The sequence below is a fragment of the Cheilinus undulatus genome, linkage group 9 (genome assembly GCF_018320785.1).
Source record: "Cheilinus undulatus linkage group 9, ASM1832078v1, whole genome shotgun sequence".
In the NCBI taxonomy this organism is placed as follows: Eukaryota; Metazoa; Chordata; class Actinopteri; order Labriformes; family Labridae; genus Cheilinus; species Cheilinus undulatus.
This window is the reverse complement of record NC_054873.1, coordinates 8,079,054-8,105,990: the sequence shown is the minus strand read 5'-3', so window position 1 is coordinate 8,105,990 and position 26,937 is coordinate 8,079,054. Positions and strand designations below refer to the sequence as shown.

The window sequence follows — 26,937 nt, the reverse complement described above, 5'->3', positions numbered from 1 at the left end:
AAAATACAAATACTAATACAATAATATGTTAATCAGACCAAAATATTTATTTCATTTGTGTCTATTTGAAAGTCCGGCCCCAAGAATCTCTGTCAAGACTAAATCTGGCCCTTGTGCAAATGTACTTGATGACCCCTGTCTTACAGTTTGAAGGCAATGCTAGCAAATACTCAGGAAATGTATGTAAACTTCTGACTTTGAAGAAAGCGATAAAAAATACCTCTAAATCTCTCATCATTGTGGCAGTTAGCAAATAGGAATAACTTTGATAATCCTAACTGACCTAAAACAGGAAAAGTTTAGTGTGATTTAATGCCAGAAAGTGAGGAAAAAAAAAAAAAAAAAGGTTACGCGTCTTTTTGTACCGTGCATGTAAACTTCTGGTTTCAACTGTAGATTTAGAATGCCAACAAATCATTTGGGCAAAAATGACACAGTTCCACCTGAAAAAAAACCCCCATATTATTTAGAGCCAACACAATTTTAAATGCTCTTTAAGTGTCCTTATAAAAAGGGCAGAAACTGTTCAAACGTGGTTCAAACATGTGCTTCCAGATATGTATGTATTGAAGAATACAATGTTAAAAAGTACTTTCTACTCTGCAGTGAGATGTTATAAAAAGCTTCAAGAATGAGATTTTCATGTTGTGTGCTCATTGTTTGGTATCATCTATTTCTCTTTGCGTTGTGCCACAACACTCAGCAGAAATCTAGTTCTCACACACCTAAAGATTTTTAGAGCTTCTTCAAAAACACGGGCTAAAACCCCTCGCCCCACCTTCATTGGGTCCACTTAGCTTCCCTCCTCTCCTGCCATACGTTCAGCGGTTGTTGCTCGCCTCAGACCCCCTCACCCCTGGCTCATATTTGCCCCCCCCCCCCCCCATCTCTGGTTGTGACCTAAAGATCCAAGTCCTCCCACATCGTCTCCCCTGAGGGCCCGACCCAAAACAACGGCCCTATTGTGTCTGAAGCACACATCTTGTTGCGTACGTACGTGTCTGTGTCTGTGTGCTGAGCAGGCTCTGGTTTCATATATCAGTCCTAAAGTGGAACCAGAAGCTTGGGTCTTGAACCGGTGTTTTGGAAGCGTGCGTTTGACAAAGAAGCAATTTTGCACCCTGACTTTGAGTCTCTTCAGGTTCCAGTTTTTGTTCTTTTCTGTAAACTTCAATTTAAGAACGATCAATTTCACGTCTCATTTTGAAAGCTGAGACCTTTTCAAGAGCGTCCAACTTGATTGAGTCACCTTTTTCCCCTTTATCACTTAAATTAAAACATTTCCTGACATTGTGGTTCATGTAATCGCACACATCAATTCACAAATGGATTTTTCTTTGTATTAAAAAACACTTAAAAGTTTGGTTTTACAGACGAAGGTAATTTCTTTTCATAAATCGACCATTTACGTTTATTTCCACAAAAAAAAGAAACCCTGAAAAATGTGAGAGGAGACAAAAAAGACATACATATGAAAAGCCTGCCATTAAACATTGAATAGATGCTTTAACTTTACATTTTTAAATTAATTAAATTCACAGTGACCTTGCTCGTGCGATTATACGCCCGAGCCGGAACACTTTTTAAGCTCATCAGTCGCTGATTTGTCTCCACCACGCACACAAAGAGCCGAGGTGGAGGTGTTGGAAAATATCAGAAACGTTAGAGCTTTTATTCTGGCGTAAAACCAGTGATGGCTGAGAAAAGAAATCGGTCATTAATGAGACGTGTCATCAGTCCAAGTGTACCTCAGCAGCTCTGATCATCATTTTAGAGTCAGACGTTTATGTCATTCTGCCGTTATTGTTGATTCAGCGCCTGATCTCTCTGTGGTTGCACAGCAGGGATCAACAGGCAGGCTTTTCTAGCATTAAGCTCACACCTTCAGTAGAAACACAATACTTTGTCTAATTCAGGGCTGCAGGGTTTGGACCGATGCCTTCTGCAGACTTGTAGCACATACAGTACCTCACACTGCAGGGAGGGAGGACTCTGGGTGTATTTTAGGAGAAGGATTAGGCCCACGCAGGAAAAGTTTGGGGAAGATATACTTCAATCTAGAGTTGGAGTTACAGAATAAACAATATGAGACAAAATGTTTGATTCTTAGCTTGATTCTGGCCCCTTCAGCACCTCGAAGAGGAGTATGGGGAGTGGGCGAGGGAAGAATACAGACAAATCAACTATTAACATTTTTTTAAACTATACCTTAACACCTCTGGTCTTTGATACTGTGAACCAGGACTGACTTTTAAATAAACATAAAAGCTAAATTTCTCAAAACAAGCTCTCAGCTGGTTCAAGTCTGGAATTTCGAATGCAAATATGTTAAAATAAAAAGTTCAATATCATCCTTTCAGAACTTTAATGTGGGTGTCCCACAAGGTTCTGTTCTGGGGACGCTCCTCTTTGCCTCTGCATAAATGAATTACCTGACAGCTGTAAAGATAAACGAGGTAAGGCTAACATATATATATTATATTAAAGGTTGACTTTTCATGCACAACTCTTTCGTTCACTGCTAGCTACTAGTTTAAGTGCACATGTTTTTGCTAAGGCATTGCAAAATGATAAGCTTAAAAGTTTAGCACACATGAACATGACATTTTTTGGGGAAATTTAATTAACTGAAGTGTAAGGGGAACGCTGCATGTCACGTGTGTTTGAATGGCACGAAGACTTAGTAAAGGCAGAGAGGATGTCCAAGACCATGAACATTCTGGGCGCCGATGTACATCAAAAACTTTTGGAACCATTTTACAAACTGAACAGATCGTTGGCAATGATCAACGACTCAGTTTAAGACTAATAGTAAAAATGGTCTCCATTGATAAAGAGACAGTTCAGCAAATTTTGCATGAAGATTTCAACATGACAAAAGTGTGTGCTTGGGTTGTCGTAAAACTTTTGACTCCTGATCAAAAGGAAAAACTCAAGCAAATTTGTGGACACAGATTGGATCAAATTGAAAGAAACCCACAGGATGAAACTGAGTTATTCCAGTACGATCCTGAGACAAAATGTCAGTAAATGTAATGAAAAACTAACCTTGCAAAGCAGATGGGTACGCCCATTTCTGTGTTTCTCACTGGTGAATCCATCTTGCAAAGCTCCCGTCTGAACAGTTTGGGCCCGGTTAGAAAGTGACAGAACCAATCAGCGTCGAGGGGCAGTATTTTGGGCGTGGTGAAAAATGAAAAATGTTTATGTTCAATGATTTTTGTATTACAGCTTTATTAGTCTTATTTTTAATAGCCATACCTTAGATGAAAGGTGCAAAAAGTGCAAAAAGAAAAGGATGTGTAGAGCTCAACTGTGCAGCACAGGGTACAAGACAAAAAGTCCAGTTGAGACACAATGGTTAAAAATAGCAAAGAGCTCTGAGGGTTAAGTTAAAAATACGTTTAAATAACTTGATTGCTTGGTTTTCACACACACTCTGTGACGCACAGAAGGAGGAAAAATAGAAAGAGACGGACGTGGCTTTCTTACAGGCTGAGGTACAGTGACTTATGTATGACAAATTTAGACTTTGCAGCATGTTTGGAAGTGATGCTGACTGTTTTATATGAATGGATATCATAGTTATGAATGGCTTTCCACAGTTGCCCCAATGCCCACCCACTGAATTTATCCCAGCACTGACTCTGAGCACCAGTTTTACATAAAGTAATCCTCGTACAAAGCTACATGCTAGGCTATCTTTGCTCCTACAGGTGCTTAGATATCAGTGCACAGAAAATGCTAAAGCAGGAGTGTTTGAGCAAAGGCTGAAAAGGCTGATGCATGAAAAGAGGGTTACACAGGGCTACTATCCCTCCGACCCCCCCTCCTCAGGGTGGATGGCTTTCTCAGGCCCATGTTCTGCGACAAGAGAGTCGGGGTGTCATCTGACAGATGAAAATAGTGTGTGTGAAACGGACACCGTGCTAACACGCAGCCAGGCTAACCACTCTGCAGTTTAATGGTTTTACAACACGGAGTGAGCCGTGATAGGCTGCTGAGAGTGTGTGTGAGCGCGAGTGTGTGCTGTAAACTCTCTGTGCAATTAAACGTCTCAGCGGTGGAGCGCCGTTCTTTAATCGGTGTGTGTGGCGTGCATGTACGTTCAAGTGCTTCAGAGCCTCCTCAGATCTGTGTATGTATCTCTTTCCTCCTCCTGGCTGGCCTGTCTCCTCATGTTTGGACATATGTTGAGTTTTATTTCACTGAGACATCAATCCTGCTGGCCAGCTGTTAGGACAGCTGCTCTCCCTGTGCCTCTCTCGCTCCATTTCTCTCTCTTTGGTCTCTCTCTCTCCGTATCTCTCTTCCTATCCTCTAATCTTTCTTTCTTTGTGCATTCTCTCTTTCCTTTCTTTTGTTCCTGCTCTTTTCTTTCCCTCTCTCTCCGATGCTGTGGGGTCTGCAGCCGAAGTCGCACCACTGACATAAATTTGGAAGTGCAAAGTGTAGCTGTCAGCTTCCATTTACACACGTTCGGTAGCAGAGTCGAGGCACGAAGCGATCTTTTCAGCCCTCGATGTGTTACACAAACACCAGGCACCCACTCTAACATTGGCCTTTGTTATTTCTAACATTAACTAATTTTTCAGATTAATGTTTCTCTCTCTTTACCTTGGCGTCAGACTGCAGACTCAGGAGTTCCTGAGCTTTGGCGCTCCACATTGTGAGTGTGTGAGTGAAGGGAGAGAGACGCCGTGTTTCCATCCAACTGTCAAGTGAATTATAGGGCTACTTTTGTAATGTCATCAAATATAAAACGTGAATTAAGTAGACTTCTTTAAAGCAAACAAACGGGCTTCCTGAATGGAGACCACGGCGTGTCAGAACACAAATGGAAAGTTTCACTCAAGGGTCTGTTATTGTTCTTTTGTGTATTTAAATTATGGTCAATTTTTACACTTTCTCCTGCAGTCAAACTCAGAAAATATACCTCGCATACGAACACACAACCACGATGGAGGCTTAACTTATCTGGACATAGAAGACACAACATGTATGATGTTTCACAGCGGGTGTGAGGGCATTTTCTCGACAGTTGTTACACATATCATCTGATTATAATCTGTAAGATTCAACAAGTAAAGTCTTAACTGGTCCGAAGTGTTAGGATGCACACACACTAGGGCCAGTTGCCCTGTACCATGCTAGAGCATGACTGGGCACCCTCCCCAGTCCCCTACTGGCCTGCACTCACACGGATAGGTCTTCATGGTGTAGTATGACGGTTTCAAGACATCATGATGACAGAGAACGACTGTAACACACTTTTTAGCTTGTTTTGGTCATTTTGTACTCTAAGGCAAGATTTTTTCCACTGCAAAACAATGAAAGGTCCAAGCTGGCAAGAGAGAAAATATATATATAATCCAAATGATTGTTGTACAAAAAAATGGCCCCCCTGTACAGTGCGGACATGAAGACATCAGATAATGAGACATGTTTCGTTTTCTGAACCAGGTCGTAAACCAGTTTATTTCTAGTGTAAAAGACTGCTTTTTAACATGTGTTGTGTACAGGACTTCAGGTGTTCCTGCAGCCAGCCATTAAGTGGACACTCGCCGTATTGTAATTTTTTGCACTTACGCATTGGCTTCATTTTTTCAGGACCAGAGGTTGCCGCTTGGTTGCCAGTCATTCACAGGACCGACATAGAGCGACAAACAAACATCCATGCTCATAGCAGTAAGTAATGAGGTGTTTGGTAGATTATTTCTTTGTTGTAACAAAGCTTCTTTGCAGTAAATCTTGTACCGCTGGAAAGCCTGTTTATTTCCTTCTAAATGGTGCCACATTTGTAAGGAACATGTATTTGTTAATCTTGCAAAGCTGATGGATATGCCTGTTTCTGTGTTTCTCACTGGCGAATACATCTTCTGAGGTCCCGTCAGAACTGTTTGGGCCTAGTTAGAAAGTGACAGGACCAATCAGCATCGAGGGCAGAACTTTCGGGCGTGGCAGAGTCATAACGTAAGCAAGCAGCAAGAACACACCGGTGCATTTATGGTGGAAGACATTAGCGTGGATGCTGCTAAAGCACCAGTTTTATCAGAACTTGATAAGTTTCTTGGTTAAAAGAAGAACAAATAACAGCAGTGAGTTGTTTTCTTTTCAAAAACGACAAAGTTATGTACTGATATGTCTACAGTCGCCATGGTTTGCATTATACGGTTCTCTATGGAGCTTACTCCTCGGCAGGGGCGCACCTCACTAGCGGCCAAGTCACGTGTTTTGTTGCTCTGATTGGCCTGTAAAGATGTGACAGAAAGGACATTCATCTAATCATCTTCTGAGTTTTTTTTTTCAAAGGCTCTGCCCTTTCCCAGACGCTGTGTATGAGTGGTTTACCAGATGGATGTGTGAAACAAATCCATCTGGCGTGTCAGGTTATGCATTTGTGGGATGAGCAGCAGAGCTGAGTATGTGGGTTGAGCCCATGAGAAAATTGCAAAATCTTCTCTGCCAATGCCAAACAGCTTATTCTGCTGTTGCTACTGACTCTTGTTTTGAACTTCTGTTACCCCCAGGTGCTGACAGTCAGGTTCCTGATTGTTATGCTCATCAGTTGTTAAGAATCCTGAGCCATCCCAAGCTGATGGAAAAATCATAGTCCTTCAGATGTTAAGGTGACTTTTGTAAAGTGGTGGAACTCTCCTTTAGCGTCATTCCCTAATGAGCAGAACACTGGCTTTCATTGGAAAGATTTTTATATACGAGTGAAATACAATAATAAAATAGTGAATACTCCTTCTGTGTTCTAACAAAGACATTTTATTCAGACGTTAAAAGACATGAGAAAAGAGAATGAAAAGACAGAGAGAGTGAAAATAGCAAGGCTCAGTGTGAGAGGAAGCCCGCGGCATACTGTGTTGTTGTTGGCAGAGTGTGATCGGCGGGGTTGATGCTTGTCTGCCGCACACACAAACACAGAGTGAGGCACAGAGTGAGTCGTCTGTGGCTGGTGTAAAACACCAGGAACACTGTCTGTTGGCAGGGTGGCGTGAAGAAGGTGATAAAAGTGTGTTTACCCAAAACAGTTGCCTGCTCACTGCTGCCTCTACGCTGATTTATTACAAACCTGTTTTCTTAATCTTCTCCCTATCTCCGTCTGTATCTCATTCACAGTTTTTCTCCTGTCTCCATCTTTAAAAGGAACATCAACCATTTAATTTTTTCATTCTTAAAGAGTTTTTCACTGAGAATTAATTGTTTAGTATGTAAATTCTGCCACAAAGGAGGATCTCAATCAAAACATCAAAAGATGACGTCAAGGGTGACACACTACCAGGGCAAAAGAACACATGGTGGCCTCCTGGTGAGTTTATAAGCTCAAATTTACTTAAAACGCAGATATCTAGTGAGGTTTTTGTTCAGTGTACACACAGATACAAATACCTGCCCAACAAGTTGAATTTGTCTGATCATGCAGGCTTCCTTTTAAAGCGATGTGACACACTTTCTCTCTTTCTCAACAGGTTAGCAATCAAGCACACAAACTGTTTCAGTGCTTTACATGCTCAGATAAGTGAGATACACAAGGGGTGCAGAGGGGCTAGTGGTTTAAGGTGCGCCCCATGTTGTCAGGCCGCTTGGGTTCAAGCCACCAAAAATAAATTAAAAAATAAAAATAATATTTTACATACTCAAAACCAGTGACAACTAACTGCCCTTGCAAAACAACCTATACTACAGCTACATTTGAGCTAATCATTTTGCTTATGGCATAATTCCAATACAACATCGCCTGTAGCTACTGCCTCATTCTCCTTTAAAGGGGACATGCTTTACAGTTTTTAAGGCAAGTTTATATTGGTCTCAGAGGTCCCCAAAGCATGCCTGTGAAGTTTGATGCTGAAAAAATACTCCAGTTTTGGATTTTTGTATGTCTAAAAACCCCTCTGTTTCAGCCGTGATTAGAACAAGCTGTTTCTGTGTCTGTGGCTTTAAATGTTACTAAGCTGTCTGACTCCGCCCCTCTCAGGAAATAGATGTGGTTCTCCTGATCCTCTGAGAGGAGGATCAGAAGAGGAGGGCAGAGCTGTCTTCCAGGAAGGGCCAACCGAACCTGGGGGCGGGACTAACTCCCCACATGACATCACGAGGGGGAAATCTGAGAACGGCTTGTTTTAGCACACATTTTCTGAAGGTTGGGGGGGGGGGGGGTTTGGACAGGCCAGGGGCACATATTTGTGTTAGAAAAGCCTGAAAAAGTGATTTTTGCATAACATGTCCCCTTTAATGACTCTGGTCAGATCAATTTTCAGTCCAGGCACAAACATTTCAGATTGGAGCCTTTTAGGATGTATCTGCATGGACATGGAGTCTAGCTGATCCATCTGCTTTGCAAGGTTAGCATCTGCCTCCATATTAAAGCTTTTATCAGCAGTCATGCATGAATGCAAATGCAAACATTTTAAATAATTGATCACAGAATTTCTGTAGTTAAACAAGATTAATATCTTATGTTGCTTTTGGAATTTCCACTATTTTGTGTTGGTTTTTCCCCTTCAATTTGGATTTACTGTCTTAAACTAAAGGAAACTGACTCCTTCTTTGGATGCAGATCTGCTTTTATTTTGAAAAAAATCAGGTAACTTTAGGCACAGTGAACCCACTCTGGAAAAAAGGAACTTGTCATGGATTGCAAAAGGAAAATAAAACAATGATACAGAAGATGAATGTTTGATAACAGAAATGCAGAAGACTTGTCTACTGAGCTATCTGGGGGTTTTTAAAGTGAAAGGAGACATTAAGGAGTCTTAGAGCAGTGGTGGACTTACTTTACATCACTGTGGCTGCAGGAAGACGCTCCTGTGGCCTAACCAAAGTATGCTGAAAGGGACAATAAAGCATGTGGTAAATGTGATTTAAAAAAATTAATACATCAATTATGGACCTTAATTAATTGCAATTAATGCATCTTGCTGGCAGCCCTATATAATATATATAAAAAAATGCAAAACTCTGAAAAAAAACTTCAAAATATAAGGATGAGTTACTGTAATGGAGATTTTGATGAAAGCATCTTCATCTTCACGTTGTCGTCTGTCCCGCTTCCTCTCTTTCTCTCTCTCCACCTTGCTTCCTCTCCTCACCCCATTCATCCTCCTCCCCCTCCTGTTCTCTAAACCGCCTGTCTCCCGTACTTCTCTTCCACTTGATGAAGGAGTCGGTGTTCGGACAGCGAGGAATTTTTATCCACCCTCCAATCTAAACAGCACTTGATCCCCGCCTGGGTCGCAGGGGTAGACAGAGAGCCATCTAGGGTAAAACATCCTCCTCTCATCCTGCTCTTCTTCTTCTTCTCCTTCCTACTCACACCTCACCCTTTACCCCTCCCATCCCCCCTGCTGTCTCTGCGTCTCATCTGTTTATCCATATGGGGGGTATAAATTGTGAAACGAGTACACAGACGGTGACTTACGCAGATGCATCTTGGAGTTACAGGTTGTATTTTCCTCCTTAAGTGCTCCCATAAATTGTGTTTCTTAATTTTGTTTTATACGCGGCCTGTTGAGCGAGCAAACATCGGTGTCTTTAGGTTCTGTGATGCTCTCATCTTGACCCCCTCCTCTATATTTTACCGGCTGTAAATATCATCCAGTGAACCAAATATACACAAATACGTATCAAGTGGAGCCACCAGTCCAATAAATCCATGAAAACTGGGTGGATTCCTTTGTCCTGCGGATTGGGGAAATCATATTAATTATCCTATTTTTCTGCATCTGCGTGGAATTTCACAATGTTTCTTACCAAATATGGACGATCACCATCACATTTCTGGAGTTTTTTCATTGTCTCACAGCCTCCCTCTTCTGCCTACTTGTTTACAATGATCCCACGTGACGCGGATGGCTGCATTAGCTTATTTACAACAATCATAATCCGCCTGTAAACATGCACGGCTTTAATGCACTCAATGAGGAAGTTGTGTTGGGCTGGTGGACGACATGTCTTGAGCACACAATGGCCTCGTATGCACAAACCAAACATTAAGCCATTCACAATAGGCCATGTGCTCTTCTAAATGCCTGTAGTGCCTTTTGTCAGGATAAAGGCTCCACAAATGAGCTATTGTCCGACTTAACCATTCTAAATCAGGCGAGCCCTCAGGGGCATGTTTTCCACAGCACCCAAGAATGTCGCTTTTTTTTCTATGTATTTCTTTCTTTTTCGACGTCCTTGGTGACTGAGGCATCGGCATGGGGCCCTTCGTGACCATGACACCATCTGTGGCACGTCCGTCACCACCAAAACAAAAATATATAACCACACAGTCTGCAGCTTCACGTGTAGATGCACTCAAACAGCATTGTTTTACTAAAGCATGAGCAATAAGAGTGACTTTACAACAGTATTTAGTGGTTTCAATAAAATAAAGAAATGTAATGTAATGAATTAAAATTCACCCCCTTCAAATCAGTATTAAGTAGAGTCACCTTTGGCTGCAATTACAGCACTGGACACTGCAGTTTTACTCCATTCTTCTTTGCTAAACTGCTCAACCTCTGTCAGGTTGCACAGAGATCAGGCATGAACAGCCCTTTTCAAGTCCAGCTACAAAGTCTCTGTTGGATTGAAGTCTGGATTTTGACTCGGACACTCCAGAACATTTGCCTCGTTGTCTTTAATCCATTTCTGTGTAGCTTTCTCTCTGTGCTTTGGGTCATTGTCTAAAAATAAATCTCCTAAACCATAGTTCTCTTGCAGATTGAATCTGCTTGTTCTCCAGGATTTTATTATATTTTGCCACATTCATTTAACCCTCTACCTTTACAAGCCTTTGAGAGAAAGCTGCTGAGCAGCACCCCCACAGCATGATGCTGCCACCACTGTGATTCATAGTGGGGTTGTTGCGTTGATATGCAGTTGTAAGTGTCCCTCATGCTTTTGGGTGAACTCTAAATCTGAGTTTTCTTCTACAGTGACCTTCTCTTTGCCACCCTCCCATAAAGCTCTGACTGGTGAAGAACCCAGGCAACAGTTGTATGCAGAGTCTCTCCCATCTCAGCTGCTGAAGCTTGGACTCCTTCAGAGTAGTCATAGGTGTCTTGGTGGCCTCTCTCACTAGTCTGCTTGCACACTCATTCGGTTTGTGTGGACAGCCTGATGTAGGCACACATGTGCCATACTCCTTCCATTTCTTGATGATGGATCGAACAGAACTCTTGGGGATGTTCAGTGCCTTTGAAATGTTTTTGTATCCATCCCCTGACTTACACTTTTCAATAACCTTTTCTCTGAGTTGCTTAGATTGTTCTTTTGTCTTCATGATGTAATGGTAGCCAGGAATACTGATTAACTGGACCTTCCAGACACAGGTATCTTTATACTACAGTCACATGTTATTGTACATTAATGTTGTTGTAGCTGACATACTGGCAGAATATGAATGTTGGCTTTTATTAGTCCGGTCTTATTCCAAAACATAATAAACTGGTTATTTTTATCTGTAACAATGCAGTGTAAAATAAAAACTCATGTTTTATTGATGTTCTGTGAAATCCCAATTTAACTTCAGCTGTCTAATAAATGTCACTTCATACTGAGGCTGATTAAAGGAAATAACAATGGAGATTAATGATAAAATTCCCCTCAGTAAGAGTCTACAGCACTCACTCTCTGCTCCATGCTCATGTGTTTCTGTCTTTCTCTCCGTCTCTGCTGTCCGCCTGCTGAAGAATTTAAAAAGTTCCCATTGTCTGGGTAAAGTTCACAGCAGGACTCCTGATGAACAAATGAGACCTTATGAATCTTATGAGACCACGTGTCGCTGATGTCTATTATCCTGAGGCTATGAGACACATTGTGAGAAAGAGAACAGCCTGAATGTGAACAATGCACACATTCTCATCTGAGCGGCCGCAGAGCCGCTCAAACTTTTTTTTTTCTAGCCAAGAAGAATCAGGACATGGCGTCTAATTATGATTCATATCAGCTGAACAAATGAAAAGACTTTTCTCTGCCGTCATCACGACATTTCTTGTTGTCTTCATTTGCCTGTGCAGTAGACTGTTTAAAAGGAATTAAAGTTAAGTTAATCATCTTCTTTGTTTTTATAGAGCCAACCTGCATGGAGAGGCTCCTCTCTAAGGAATGGAAGGAGCGCGTCGACCGCCTGAACGCCAACGAGCTGCTGGGGGAAGTCAAAGGTAAGAGCAGTCCATGTAGAAGCACTTAAAATCATTACAAATACAAGAAGTCCAGGTAAAAGCACTTAAAATCACTACAAACACGGTCAATAAATCTCTAAAAACAGTTTAACTATCTATGTGATGCTGGGACAGTGTGTGGGCTTGATTTAGAAAACAGCAGACGAGGCTGTTGGAGGTAAAAGTGGAAAAGAAAACTGGTTGCAAGAAAAGGGAAATTGAAAAGGAAGGAAATAAAGAGAGAATAAAACAGGTGAAAATGAAAGAGGATGAAGAAACTTACACCGAAAGAGAAAAGTGAAACTGAAAAAGACACAGAGAATGTGAGTAAAAAAAGAAAACAAAATTTACCTGTGCAGAAGAGGACAAAAAGGAAAATAAAGAGGGGGAGAATAACATGAAATGAAACAAGGGGAGAGAAAGGAAAAATGAACAGAAGAATAGTTTTTAAAAAAGAGACAGAGTTAAAAGAAAGAAAGAGGGAAAAGAAAAAGAGAGAGGGAGGGAAGAAGAACCGTTAAAAAAAGAGTAAAAGGAAACTAAAAATGTGGAAAAAGAAAGAAAGGTAAAAACTAAAGAAATAAACAGACACAGAGCCTCTATGACCTAAAAGAATAGGAGATACAAAAAGATAAATGAATAAATAAATAAGTTGTGAGGAAAAGAAATAGACCAAGAACTAAAGAAAGAGAGAAAGAAAAATATAAGATATCAAGAGTGAGAGCATTTATGGTTTGAAATGTTCACATCCAAGAGAGAAAGCAAAAATGACCAAAAACAAAAAAGTTAAAAAGAAAAACAGAAAAGAAAAGGAAATAAAAAAAGGTAGAACAAAAATGTCAAAAACAGGGAAAATCAAGAAAAACGTGAAGAAGAAAAGAAGCTACATTTGAAAATTTGATTTCAATTTCTAAAACAACAAGGAATAGGAGAGAGGAATAAATAGATAAATTCAAAACTGTGAGAAGAAAACAGACTAAGAACAAAAGAAAGAGAGAGAGAGAAAAGTATTAGATAAAAAAGAGTGAGACTAACAAAAGAAACAAACAAAACACAACACAAGATTGGTAAAAGGGAAATCAAGAGAAAAAAACAATTTAAAAAGGTGGAAAAGAGAGAAGTAAAAAAAGAGAAAGATTAGAGGGGAGAAAAATGAAACAGTATTGAGATTGAAAGAGATTGAAACAGAAAACCAACAAATTGAAAAAAAATTAATAATAATAATTTAAAAAGTGAAGAAATACAAAAAGAGAAAGAAAGAGTACTAAAGTCAACAAAAAAGAACTTCAGTATAAACTGTACTGTTTCAAACTTCTACAACCATGAATGGATAAATAATATAAAAATAAATAAATAAATAATAATTAATAATAAAAAAAAAACACATGGACATAAAGATAATAACAAATAAAAAACAAATTAACAAATGTAAGAATATTGACGTAGAACTAAAGAAGATTGAGAAAGAACAGAGGGTTGTTGAGGAGGAAATTTAAATAAATAATATTTTTAAAATAAAGAGAGGAATAGGAAAGGAACTAAAGAGAGAAAAATTAAAGTAAGAAAAAGGAGCAAGGTTTCTGATCCAAGAAAGAAACAAAGTATTGTTTTAAAGAAGAATGATGAGAAAATAGAAACAAACTAAAACAGAAAAAAAATGAGAAACAAAAGAAAGAAAGAGTACAAAAGTCAACAAAAACAGTGACATTAGAAAATCCTTTGATCAGAAACTTTCTCATCAAAGAAAACAGAAATATAAAGTTAGAAAAATAGGAATGTTAACAAGAGAAAAATGAGCAAAAAATAAAAAAAAAAACAACGAAGAAGGTGATCATGAAAAAGAAACATGAATTAAAGAAACAGAAGAGTTTGGAACTTTTTGTTCTTAACTTTTACATCAAACAAAGAAATTTAGAAAAGAAGGAAGAAGCAATCAAAACAATAAAAAAAAGCAAAAAACAAATAAACTTAAAAGAAAGAAGATTTCAAAAAGTTGAGAAGAAATAAAATAAAGAAAAAAAAATCAGACCTAAATTTGATTTGAAACTTTTACATCCAAGAAAGAAAGAAAGAAGTAAACATATAAACATCATTTAAAAAAAAGAAAAATAAATAGAACAACAAAATGTTGAAGGTGAGAAAGAAAGAAAGAAATGAGGAACTGAGCATAAAGAAAACCAGTTCTTGTTAAAAAGAAGCATACATGGAAAAATACAATAAAAAGGTAAAGGGAAACAAATAAAAACCAAAGAAAGAAGAGAGGAGAAAAAATGAGGTACAACTTTAACAAAAACAGAGAAAGATTTCAAACTTTTTTGTTTAAAACTTTCACAATCAAGCAAACAAACACTGTTTAAAAGAGGACTAGAGAGAGGAATGCAACAAGAAAAACATAAAGAAAAAAGGAACAAAGAAGCTACTTTTGAAATCTTCTTAATCCAAAACTTTTACTTTAAGAAAGACAGAAAGAGATGAAAAATCAAATCAAACTCTTAAATAAACTAAGAAGAAAGAATAACTTTAGAAATTCAGAGAGAAAGGAAGAGAGAGAGATAAAAAGATGAAGAAAAGAGTGAGATTTGAAACTTTCTCATCCTCCTTCCCTTAGGAAACAACCCTAAAATGACAGTTTCATAGAATAAAATCAAAACGGTGTTTCAGTATAAAGAGCATGGCGGCGGCGTGCAGCGCTCTATTCAAGGCTGCAGCGCGGTCAGATATGCTGTAATTCTCCTGCCCGTGTTTACTCCCAGCATGTTTCTGCATATGAAAGCAGAAGAGTAAACGGTGTGTAGGTCCACCTGTCAGCTCAGACAGAGCAATGAGGCGGCGTTTACACAGCACACGCTATCATTGTAGCTCTGATTAAAGGGTGTGTATGAAGGGAGAGACTGCACATGCTCCAATAGTATTTATGATGCTTTAAATCACACAGAGGCAGGCACGCTCTGGATTCACTCTGTGGGCTATTCACTGTGGAAAGGGGCATTTTGGAGGGTCTTATGTTAAAGTTTTGTTGTGTAGCAGCAGAGATGAGGAGAGCGCGGCCTCTCAGCATCTGAAAGAAAAATGATATGAATGAGATCTTTCATAATTTGAGCTCCTTATGTCTCAGTTTCTGTATATTTTGCTTTTGGCAATTTGGACCAAACTGCTCTGTTTATAAATAGTTCAGCACTTAAGTTCCATCTGCACAACTGGGGTTATTTACATGATAATGAAAGACACAGGCAGGGACAATTTAAGGAAATATGCATTGCTGTAGTGATGTTCAATTAAGAAAGTGTGCTTATTTGATACATCTTTACTGCTACTTCATGTTTAACTCAGTGTGTTTGCAACACATCCACCAGACTCCAGAATTTAAATTTTCTCTTCTAATATTTGTCTTTTTAAAATTTACTTTGTGACCAAGCAAATTCTTCCCACTTTGCATTCATGTTTCTAAAGACACTGATAACATCTTAAAATCAGGACACGAGCAGCACAGTAGAGTGTTTAACAGAGTCACCAATTAATCCAACACCAGTTAAACTGTGACACCAGTTGCATACACGAGAAAAATAAATTAAAAAGGGTGATATAAATTGTGACTTAGGAGTCTTAAAATAATAATGTTATCATATATTTTATGATATTTTTAAAAATGATTTCAATACTTTTCAATTTCTATGATTTTAAGTTTTTATAAGGGACTTCTGAGGCCATCCTACACTACCTCTGGGAAGCAGGGGTATAGCTAGAGACCCCCAGTAAGGGCCCCCATAAACCAGCCTGCCAAGAAAAAAATGCTGTGCCATTTAAACACTATCTATGAATTTGTGTGTATTTTTGAACTATAGTTTCGCTATATTATTGAGCACTATTTTTGCTGTGGTTGAATTAATTGTTTTTTGTATTACTTATATCAATTAGTTTATTTGTAAAAAAGCCTCTTTTTGCTCTCTATCCCTGCCTTCTTCTCATCCATCATCCTCATCTTGCCTTCTTCTCCTTATCATCCTAATCCTGCTCTCTGTCCCTGCCTTCTTCTCCTCATCATCTTCTTGTTCTCTGTCCCTGCCTTCTTCTCCTCTTCGTCATCTTCTTGTTCTCTGTCCCTGCCTTCGTCTCCTCTTCGTCATCTTCTTGTTCTCTGTCCCTGCCTTCTTGTTCTCTTCACCATCTTCTTGTTCTCTGTTTCTTCCTTCTTCTCCTCTCCGTCATCTTCTTGTTCTCTGTCCCTGCCTTCTTCTCCTCATCATCCTAATCTTGCTTTCTTCTCCTCCATTATCCTCGTGCTGCTCTCTGTTCCTGACTTCCTCTCTACCATCATCTTCATCTTGCCTTCTTCTTCTCCATCATCCTCATCTTGCTTTCTTCTCTTTATCATCCTAGTCTTGCTCTCTTTTCCTGCCTTTTTCTCCTCCAGTATCCTCATCTTGCCTTCTTCTCCTCCATCATCATTATCTTGCGCTTTGTCCTTGCTGTCTTGTTCTCCATCATTCTTGTGTTGCTCTCTGTCCCTGCTCTCTTCTCCTCTGTCATCCTCATCTTGCTCTCCGTTCCTGCTCCCTTCTCCTCCATCATCCTCATCTTGTTCTCTGTTACTGCTCCCTTCTCCTCCATTATCTTCATCTTGCTCTCTGTCCCTGCTCTTTTCCCCTGCGTCATCCTCATCTTGCCTTCTTCTTTTCTGTCATCCTCATCTTGCTCTCTGTCCCTGCTCCCTTCTCCTCCATCATCCTCATCTAGCTCTCTGTTACTGCTTTCTTCTCCTTCATTATCCCCATCTTTCTCTTTGTCCCTGCTGTCTTGTTCTCCATCATTCTTGTGTCGCTCTTTGTCCCTGCTCTCTTCTCCTCCATTATCCTTATCTTGCTCTCTGTCCCTGCCTTCTGTGGAAAAGTGGAATGAGTTGTCACTTTTAACTTGACAGATTTGACTAGGACTAACTTTGATTTGACTCAGGCTGTGTGCCTTATAGTTGTGTACCCCTCTGCTGAGCTCCAGCTGATCCAGTTAGTTTTCATTTTTCTGTAACATTAGCCACCAACATCTCTGCAGCTGAGCTCCCCTCGCTGAGAGAAACCGTTTGTGATCGTCTGCCGTTGAAATGGGAAGCATTTCCTCTGTGGAAAATCGGATAAAAGACACAAGTGAGAGCTTTCTGCAGCAGAACAGCTCAGACATTCACTCCTGGACGGCCTGACACACACCATTTATTCACAGAATCTAGACACAGACTTCAACACCTTGTATAAAGTATCACTTCGCTGATCACTGTCTGTGTCGGTGCACCAGACGGATTCAGACATATGAAGAGTCAAGAAGACTTTTGAACTCAGGAGGTGAAAACCTGCTTTATATGGCATATTTCATTGATTTAACTTATTTAATAGTCAGTCTCTGTAGTCTGTAGAGCAATGTGTGTGGTGAATGAAGTGGGATATGAGCTCTACATCCAGGTGAAGTACGGGATCAGTAAACCTTACAGACATTTTAAAGGTCTCCTTTTCTTTTTCTTCCATTTCTTTGCATCCAACATGAAGACTTTAAGGATTTTTGTTGGCTCTTACTGCTGAGTACAAAAAGAAACTTCACTCCGGTGACCTCTGCCTCTCAAACTCCACTACACATCTCTAAATACTTGTGAGGAGAATCAAAAAAACTCAACAAACTCTTAGCTATAGAGCACTTGTAACTTGTAACTAACCTTACACCTTAAATTTGAGGGCTTATATTTTGTTTGTAGAGTCTATTTGTACTCCTTTAATTTTTTAAGTTTTTCAAAGTTATGCAGCTTTTTCTGAGTACTTTGACACTTTATAATTCAATGGGAAGGTATTTCTTTTTCTTTGAAGTTAGTCTAACTTCTCAGCTCTTACTAAGAATTTATAGGGACTGTGTTAAGTCTTTCCTTTTAAAGGATTCTCTCAAACTGAGGATATACTTGTCAGCATTCAGATCAAAATCAAGAAAAGGTGACAAAGGTCAAAACAGATTTAATTACTTACTTACTTACACACTTTCTTTCTTCAGTAAAAGAGAAGACTGATCAGAAGGTTGTTTATGTTAAACTTCACTACACACGGCATCTTTTTATCTGTACCGGCACTACTGCTTTAGCTGGCGAGTTGTTTGGTGATTATCTTATCCTATCCTTGAAAATAACGTTAGGACAGCAGCAGACCAATGACCACTGCGTGTATATTCCGATTTCTTCAAAACGACATGTTAAAATCATCTGACAACTGCAGAAAATATTGATATTGATATGAATTAAAACTGCAAGTTTTTGTCAGCTTGGACCTTTAAGCAGCACAGGGGCACTATTTAAACCACTTAAGAAACGGAGTTATAACTTCTGTATTGCCTTTTGGCGTTTGTAACTTCCATGGGCTGACTTGCAGAGATTTCGTAGGCGGCCTTTTTTTGTTTGTTTGTTTTTTTGCAGGGAACAATCCAGTGCCATCCACTGAGAGGCATCAGACAGGAAATGCTGTGAGTAATTTCTGCTTTTATGGAGATGTTAGGCAATAATAACTTTGCAAAGAAGATGGACTCATCCATTTCAGTGTTTCGTGCTGGCAAATCCATCTTGCAAAGCTCCCATCTGAACAGTCTGGGCCCAGATAGAAAATGACAGGACTAATCAGCGTCGAGGGGCAGTACTTTCGGGCGCGGCATATTTGTGATGTATGCAAGCAGTGAAGAGAGGCCAGGGCAATTATGGCAGAAGAGATTAGCGTGGATGCTACTAAAGCGTAAGTTTAATCAGAATTTTACAACATTTCTTTCTTAAAATTAAAACAAATAACAGCAGTGAGTTGTTTTCTTTTCAAAAATGACAAATGTCTTGTACTGACATAGAGTCGGCATGGTTCGCGTTATGCAGCTCTGGAGTTTACCCGTCCATAGTGGCGAACTGGCAATCTGGCGAGTCAGGTTAAGACCAGATACAGAGTCTATAAAAAGTATTTACCCCCTTGAATGTTTTACCCTTTTATTGATTTTATGAATAACTTATGGTCAATATAATTTGGCTTTTTTGACCAAAAAAAAAAAAAAAACTCTCCAATGTTAAAGTGAAAACTGATTCCTACAAAGTAATGTCAATAACATACATATACAGTGCTTAACAAATTTATTAGACCACCTGTCATATTTGTCTCAGAGACCATCCAGCATCATGAAGTGCTTTAATACGGACTCTTTCATTTTCAGTGAGCTCTCCAAGTTTTACCATTTTAAACAGGAATGAGGGATTTCAAACTGAATTCACCCAAATTTGAGCCGGCTCACTGGGCTTCTCTGAGAAGTCAGAAATTAATCAAGCATAACATTCAACCACTAAAACTCATTTTTCTGTTCAGGCATGCAAGTAAATAACTATAATTTGACATATTAATCAAGAAATATTAATGTGCTTTAATATTTTTTCAGTTTTTTTGTAAATCAGTAAATTTTAAAATTCATGGATAACAATAATAATTACATTTTATCATTAAAAATATCATTTGGGTTAAATAGCTTCTACATATTGGTGTATTAACCATTGCAGAAACATAAAAAATGATTTTGGTAATTACCAATGCTGTTAATTTAGGGCAGCTGTGGCATAAACCTTACTTTGGTTAGGGTTAGGGTGGTCTAATAAATTTGTTAAGCACTGTATGTAATGTAAAATAAGTGACTTCGTAAATATTCACCCTCTGCAAGTCAGTATTTCGAAGATTCACCTTTGGCTGCAATCACAGCTCTGAGTCTGTGTGGATAGGTCTCAGTCAGGCTTGTACATCTGGACTCTGCAGTTTTACTCAATGTTTCTTCAAAACTGCTGCTGCTGCAGCTTGTAACTATTTTAGAGTGGCCATAGCTGTCTTAATGGACTCTCTCTAGTCTCCTTCTTACATGGTCACTCAGTTTGTAATCTTTTGGAGACCTGACCCTCCAGTTTTCTAACGGTGGATGGGCACACTGAACTAAACAATTAGGAAATTAATTTCAGACTTCAAATCTAGGCCATTATAGCACAAATGTCAGGATGCCAAAAAAATAAAGTAGAAAAAGCTGAAACAGTTATTTTTTAATGGAAAGTAACTGAATATTTGTAAAATGAGGCAAAAAAGAATAGGCACGAAGTAGCAAAAATTGATTAAAGTGGCAAAAATGGATGGAAAGAAGGAAAAATGGGCAGAAAGCATGCAAAATGGGTAAAAAGTGGCAAAAATGGACAAAAAGTTGGATAAAAGTGCCATTATTAGTGATAAAGAAGGGTTTAAGTGGCATAGGGTTAAGAACAACAAAACTGGGTTAAAAGTGGCAAAAAAGGACAAAATTCAGCAACAATGGGATAAAAATGCCAAATAGAAGTGGCTAAAATGGGTTAAAGTGGCAAAAAAAGATGGAACAAAAACGGGGGGAAATGCCAAAATGGGCATAAAATGCAAAAATGAGTTACAGTGGAAAAAAACAAAGTGACAAAAATGGACAACAAGTAGTAAAAGTGGGATGACTGTGCCAAATACAGAGACAAAATAATAATAATAATATCTTGAATTTATATAGCGCCTGGCAAAAATGGGAAAAAGCAATCAACATGGGTCAATATCAGCAAAACTGGGAACTACGCTGCTAAAATGGGTTAAGTTGCATAAATAGTGCAAAATTGGAGAAATGTGGTAAAGGTAGGATAAAAATGCCAAAATTGGTGACAAAGCAGTGGCAAAAATGGGGAAAGCAGCAAAAAGAGATTAAAAGTGGAAAAATAATGGGAAAAAAAGCTACAAAAATGGGTTTAAGTGGCAAAAAGGGTAAAGAACAACTAAACTGGGATAAAAGTGCTAAACAGATTTGGTATAAATGGGTTAAAGTGGCAAAAATAGATGGAAGGTGGCAAAAATGAGGAAAAAAAGTGGAAAATATGGGTGATAAGTTGCAAAAATGGGTTAAAGCAGCAAAATAATGTGGTCAAAATGGGGAAAAACAGCAAAACCAGGTGAAGAGAGGCAACAAAAGCAGCAAAATAATGTAGAAATGAGGTAAAAAAGTTAAAAGAAGCACAAATACATAATTCTAACATCAGAACCTAAAAACAGCTTGACACACTTATTAGGTCCAACATGATGTAACTGTTAGCCACGGCGCTAGCACCAATGCTACTAATCCAACACACATGCATTGATATCATCAATAAAGAACAGCTGTGGACGGCCCACTCTCTGAGGTTTTCAGAGTCCATTCTCTGGGTTTTTCAGGTTCCCATTCTCCGGATTTTCAGGTCCATTCTCTGGGTTTTTCAGGTTCCCATTCTCCGGATTTTCAGGTCCATTCTCTGGGTTTTTCAGGTTCCCATTCTCCGGATTTTCAGGGTCCATTCTCCGGGTTTTTCAGGGACCCATTCTCTAGGTTTTCAGGGGCTCGTTCCTCGGGTTTATCAGGGTCCCAGCCATCTCTGTGGGCAGGGCTGAACAGAACTACTGGAGGTCATTAACAGACAATAATAGCTGCTGACATTAAAGCTTCATACTTTACTGTTAGTGGACACAACAGTATTTTAATTGTAGTGAATGCTAGTGTCATGCATCTTTTATTTTAAGTGCATATAATGTGAGATTGCTGACTTACTGACTAAAGAAAGCATGGTATGACTTCTTCTACTTGCGTGACAAATAACCTTGTTATGATCTCTATAAACACATTTTGACTGAGTGAAGTCAATCAGACACAAGAGAGCTGCATGTTTGTCCTCTTCATAAAGCTGGAATGTGCACAATATCAATTTCTTGTATGTTAGTTCAAGAAGCTAATAAAAGGACTTCGATATAGCGTGCACTATTACATGCGTGCAAGTCAATTATCATACACAACACACATGTCTGTGTTGGTCCAGCTGCGTTGTGACCGAAGAATGGCTCTGATTGGACTCAGCAGGCTGACTCTTTTATTTCTCAGCGGCTGAAGTGAAGCCCGCTCTGTCTGACCTAAATACACAAGCACAACTGTTGCTGTGTGTCTGCTCACACAACAACCTGGGCCTATTTGTTCAGTTATTTTTAGGGTGAAGAAAACTGATGACCTCCTTCTTTTATTCTTACTGCAACCTTCATTAGGCTTCACAAATGCTCTGGCACATGCTTTTTTTAAAAGTTGCTGTCTAAGTCTCCATCAATAAAGGGAAGGCTTGCATGCACACTTGATTTTGACTAAAAAATGCCTTGTGTCGTAGACGTAGACATGTGAAAATGTGCCCAGAATGACTTCAGTCTTCTTCTTCAGCCTAATGTGGAGCTCCAGCACGACATTTCAACACATCGCACTAGTTTGGTCATGATTTACTCACTTTGGCTTAATGATTGTGATATTTATTGACTGAAGTTCAGACTTCTGTTGGAACCATTCCTCACTGTGATCGTATATTAGATAGAAACAGACATCATAACATAATTTTGTCCTCATCTGTAGATGCTTAGAAACATTATGGAAAACAACAAAAATGTGAGAGAGCTGCACTTCTTTCTATCTTTGTGCTCGAATTGCAGAGGTTTTGGAAAAGATGCTGCTGGACCTGCCATCAATACTCAATGCATACTCAGCATCAAAGCTAGAATTATTCAGTGAGCCCAAATGTGCACTGATTAAATCTGATATCGTTGTCCCTGCTCCCCTGAGGAGATCAGGACTCGTGTTTTGACAAAATGAAGTGACCGTGTGTGTCTCGGGGCCCGTGGGCTGATGGGAAGTCAAGTGTCAGAGTGTTTGTTTTGGTGTTACACTGAAGAGGTTACATCACACTGAGGAATTCTGGGAGTTTGGCTGACAGTTGTCATGAAACATGAGGGTTCAGCTGATGCTTAAGGCGTCCTGTGCTGTCTTGAGGTGTGAATTTTTGAGTGTGTGATGGTTTGTGTTTGTCAAGGGATATTTTTGTTGTGTGTCTGTGTATTTGAGTGTTTGTGTAATGGCATGTTTTTAAACTTAGCACAAAAAGTAAGGACATTTGTATTTGGTAAATTGGTTCTTTGTTGTAACAGTGCATCTTGGCAGAAAATCTAATACCGTTGGAAATGGTGCTGCATTTGTAAGGATCATGCCTTTCTGGGATGAGCAGCAGAGTTGAGTATGTGGGTGGCACCCATGAAAAATTTGCCAAATCATCCCTGAACATGTGGAGAAATGTTACGAGTCCAGATTCTGCCAATGGCTTTTGGATCATAGGGTCAAAGTGTGGCGAAGAGGTGGAGACCGCCATGCTGATTGCTGCACTGATAGAGTAACATCTTTTAATATCTCTGCTGCTCTTCCCACAAATGCATGTTGCATACAAATGTGGCACCATTTAAAAGGGGAATAAACAGGCTTTCCTGCAGCACAAGATTTATTGCCAAGAAGCATTGTTACAACAAAGAAACAATCTACTAAACATAACTTTCCCTTACATTTTGTGTTAAGTTCATCTTCAGGGCTGTTACTAAAGGCTGGAACAAATTTTAAATCTTATTTATGAAGAAACGACAGACATTTGAACACCTCTTCAGCAGCCATCTTGCCATTGGTTCACTGGGCACTGTGGGAGATTTCCCCTTATTCTTGGTGTGGATTGTGCCATCAGTGGTTCTCAAATGATGTGGCGAGGCACACTAGTGTGCCTTAAGGTAAGTCTAGGTGTGCTGTGGGAATTTGTACAACACGTTTTTACTACAACTTTATGGCAAGTACTGTAACCAGGCCTGCCCACAGATCTGGCTGGACCCCTGAAAAAACGCCAGAGAATGGGCCCTCCCCAGTTATAATTTATTGATATTAGTGTATGTGTGTTAGATTAGTAGCATTGGTGCTAGCACCCTGGCAAACAGTTACCTCATTTAGAGCTGAAAAGCATGGCCACTTTTTTGCCACTTTTTTTGACAACTTAAACCATTTTGCTTCTTTTTGGCATCTTTGCCACTTCTCATTACTACTTTGACCCATGTTTACCACCTTTTTTGGAACTTTTTTGCCACATACTCATTTTTGCTACCTTTTTGCCACTTTTTGCTCACTTTTGCTATTGTTTTGCTGTTTTTTTCCATTACATATAACCTCTTTTTACCACCTTTAGCAACTTTAACCCTTTTTTTGCCACTTTTCTGCCACTTGTGATCTATTTTGCCACCTTTTTGACACTTGGAACCCATTTTTATCACCTTTTTGCAAACTTTGGCCCACTTTTGCCTTCGATTGACCACTTTTTTTTTTTTGCCCAATTTGACCCTTTTATCACTTTTAACCCATTTTTACTGCTTTTGTAACCCTTTAGGGCCAACTGTAACCCATTTTTGCCACTATTTTGACACTTTCAACAAGTTTTTGCCAATTTCAACCCATTGTTTGGCCCCTTTTTTACCAATATTTGCCCATTTCTGACTTTGTTTTTCCACTTTTGCCAAGTTTTGCCATCTCCATGATTCCCCTGTTGGCACAGCCCCAGAAACCTCTCTCCTTTGTTCCCCATATAGGCCACCTTGACTGTAACATTATTTATTTTTGTAACATCTGTTTTTGTTTCAATTTAAATATGGTGTGCCTTGAGATTTTGGCTTAACCTTAGGTATGCCTTGGGTAAAAAAAGTTTGAAAATCACTGCTCTAGATAATCCCCATGTCACCCCTGTCACTGAGATCACTGTCACTGATACAAGATTGGGTTATGGTTCTTTATAAACATCTGTCAATAGGCATTATAAACAAGTTTAAGATATATACATTTTTCAGTGTGAAGTTTTTCTGGCTTTTGTGGAAGAAAAACTGCAAAATTAAATCAAAGTGTGCAAGAAGAGACAGCAGTGAAACTAATGCAATTATATATAGCTTTAAAATAGTGACTAGCTGTCATTTATATTATTTATGTGACATAATCTGTGATATAAGCCTTGTATTTGTTTCCATGGTTCATGTCTTGACGCCCTCTCCAGTCTTTAGATTCAGAGACGGATCACTCCCTCCATAGAAACAGAGAGAAAACAGTTAGTGTCTTTGTGTGTTGGCCGCTGCCCTCAGCAGGTGTCGGGAATAATCCTGATGGATGGAAAACGGAAAACGTCTCCGATGATTATCGGGGCCAGAAGCGTTAAGGGAACGCAAGACGGAATGCACGACCCGTAATCCACCGAGATGAATCATGGAGCCGTGATCGCAGTTGTTGCAATTACACAATAGGCTTTACTTCTCTGAGAGGAATGCAGAGGAAGAACTGTGTATGTGTTAGAGACGTGACAGCGTTGTGAAGTATCCATCAGTGTTGTAAGACTGAATCAGCCAAAGAGACTTTGGGAGGAGGAAAGAAGAGGAGGAAGGAGGAGAGGAGTGAAGCAAAGAGGCAGGATGAAGAGGTGAAGAGAGGAACACTTAAGAAGAGACGTCAGAGAAGTGATTGAAAGAGCTGAGGACACGATAAGATGAACGAGGAGAGATTGGGAGTAAAACGTAAAAAAGGGTAAAAAAGGGTAAAAAAGGGAGAAAGTGGGAAGGACTAGTAAGTAAAGGTGTTCAAGGAGGAAACAAGAAGGAGAAAGTTTATGCAGAAGAGGGAAGGAGGAAAAAAGTGCACAGGCCAGAGGTAGAAAAAGGAGATAGGAGACTTGGGAGGAAAGAAATGAGAGGAGATATGATGAGAGGTGGAGACAGAGGAGAGAAGATTAAGTGAAATAGGAATCAAGAAGGCAGTATGCACATTAAACTACACCATTTCCCCTCAATAACAACTGATTTGTTGTTGTTTTTCCTAAAGATTGGGATGCATCTACAGTGCCTATAAGAAGTATTCACCCCCTTGGATTGTTTTACCCTCTTATTGATTTTATAAATCAATCATAGTCAATTTAATTTGACAAATTACCCCAAAAAACAAGCCTTCCAGGGTTGGCTGCTGAGAAGCATCCCCACAGCATGATGCTGCCACCATCATGCTTCACAGTGGGGATGGTGTGTTTGTTGTCCACCACAGTAAGCATCTTGTTTGATGGCTGAAAAGCATAATTTTGGCCTCATCAGACCAAAGAGCTTTCTTCCACTTGACCATGGAGTCTCCTACATGCCTTCTGGTGAACGCTAGTCCAGATTTGGTCTGAGTTTTCTTCAACAGTGGCTTTCTCTTTGCCACTCGCTCATAAAGATTGACTGGTGAAGAACCCGGAAACAGTTGTCGTATACAGAGACTGTCTTATCTCAGCTGCTGAGGCTTCAGAGCAGTCTACTAGTCTCCTTCTTGCACGATCACTCAGTTTGTGAGGACGGTCTGATCCAGGCAGATCTACACATGTGCAAGATTCCTTTTATTTCTTGATGATGGATTTAACTCAACTCTGGGGGATGTTCAGTGTCTTGGCTTTTTTTTTGGTATCCTTTCCCTGACTTACACTTTTCAATAACCTTTTCTTTGAGTTGCTTGGAGTGCTTTTTGTCTTCATGATGTAATGGTAGCCAGGAATACTGATCAACCACTGACTGGTTATTCTTGAGACACATTCACTGCACTCAGTTGATCTCCTTTTCACTAATTGTACTGAATTACACAAACGCTGTGCATTATATTCGTGCATATTAGGAATGGCTGCACAGCTGATTCAGTGAAATCCATATTACAGGAGAATTTAAACTCATGATTCCTCATGATGCAGTATAATGAGGTCCTCTCTGACACCTCACTAGGTCAGTCAGCTAGCAGCATGTGTGCACTGACTTAGCTGATGTTACTTTCCACTGGCACACAACTCGGTGCTAACAAGAAGGAGAGAAACCGAAACAGTGCACTCCTTTCT

The 26,937-nt window shown here is 39.5% G+C and overlaps 1 protein-coding gene across 14 annotated transcripts in view; it reads left to right on the top strand.

The window, feature by feature from the left end:
* Window positions 1-26,937, top strand: part of LOC121515031 (transcription factor SOX-6-like) — a 232,828-nt gene that overhangs the window by 104,079 nt on the left and 101,812 nt on the right. For 10 of the 14 annotated variants that reach the window (XM_041795585.1, XM_041795583.1, XM_041795584.1 and 7 more), the window contains 2 exons: window positions 5,611-5,688; window positions 12,069-12,158. In XM_041795585.1, the coding sequence (XP_041651519.1) occupies window positions 5,611-5,688; window positions 12,069-12,158 (168 nt within the window). Of the gene's footprint in view, window positions 1-5,610; window positions 5,689-5,948; window positions 5,974-7,251; window positions 7,319-8,216; window positions 8,352-12,068; window positions 12,159-26,937 lie in introns of those variants that run through there. The other 4 variants (XM_041795593.1, XM_041795591.1, XM_041795592.1 and 1 more) reach the window with 4 other exon arrangements.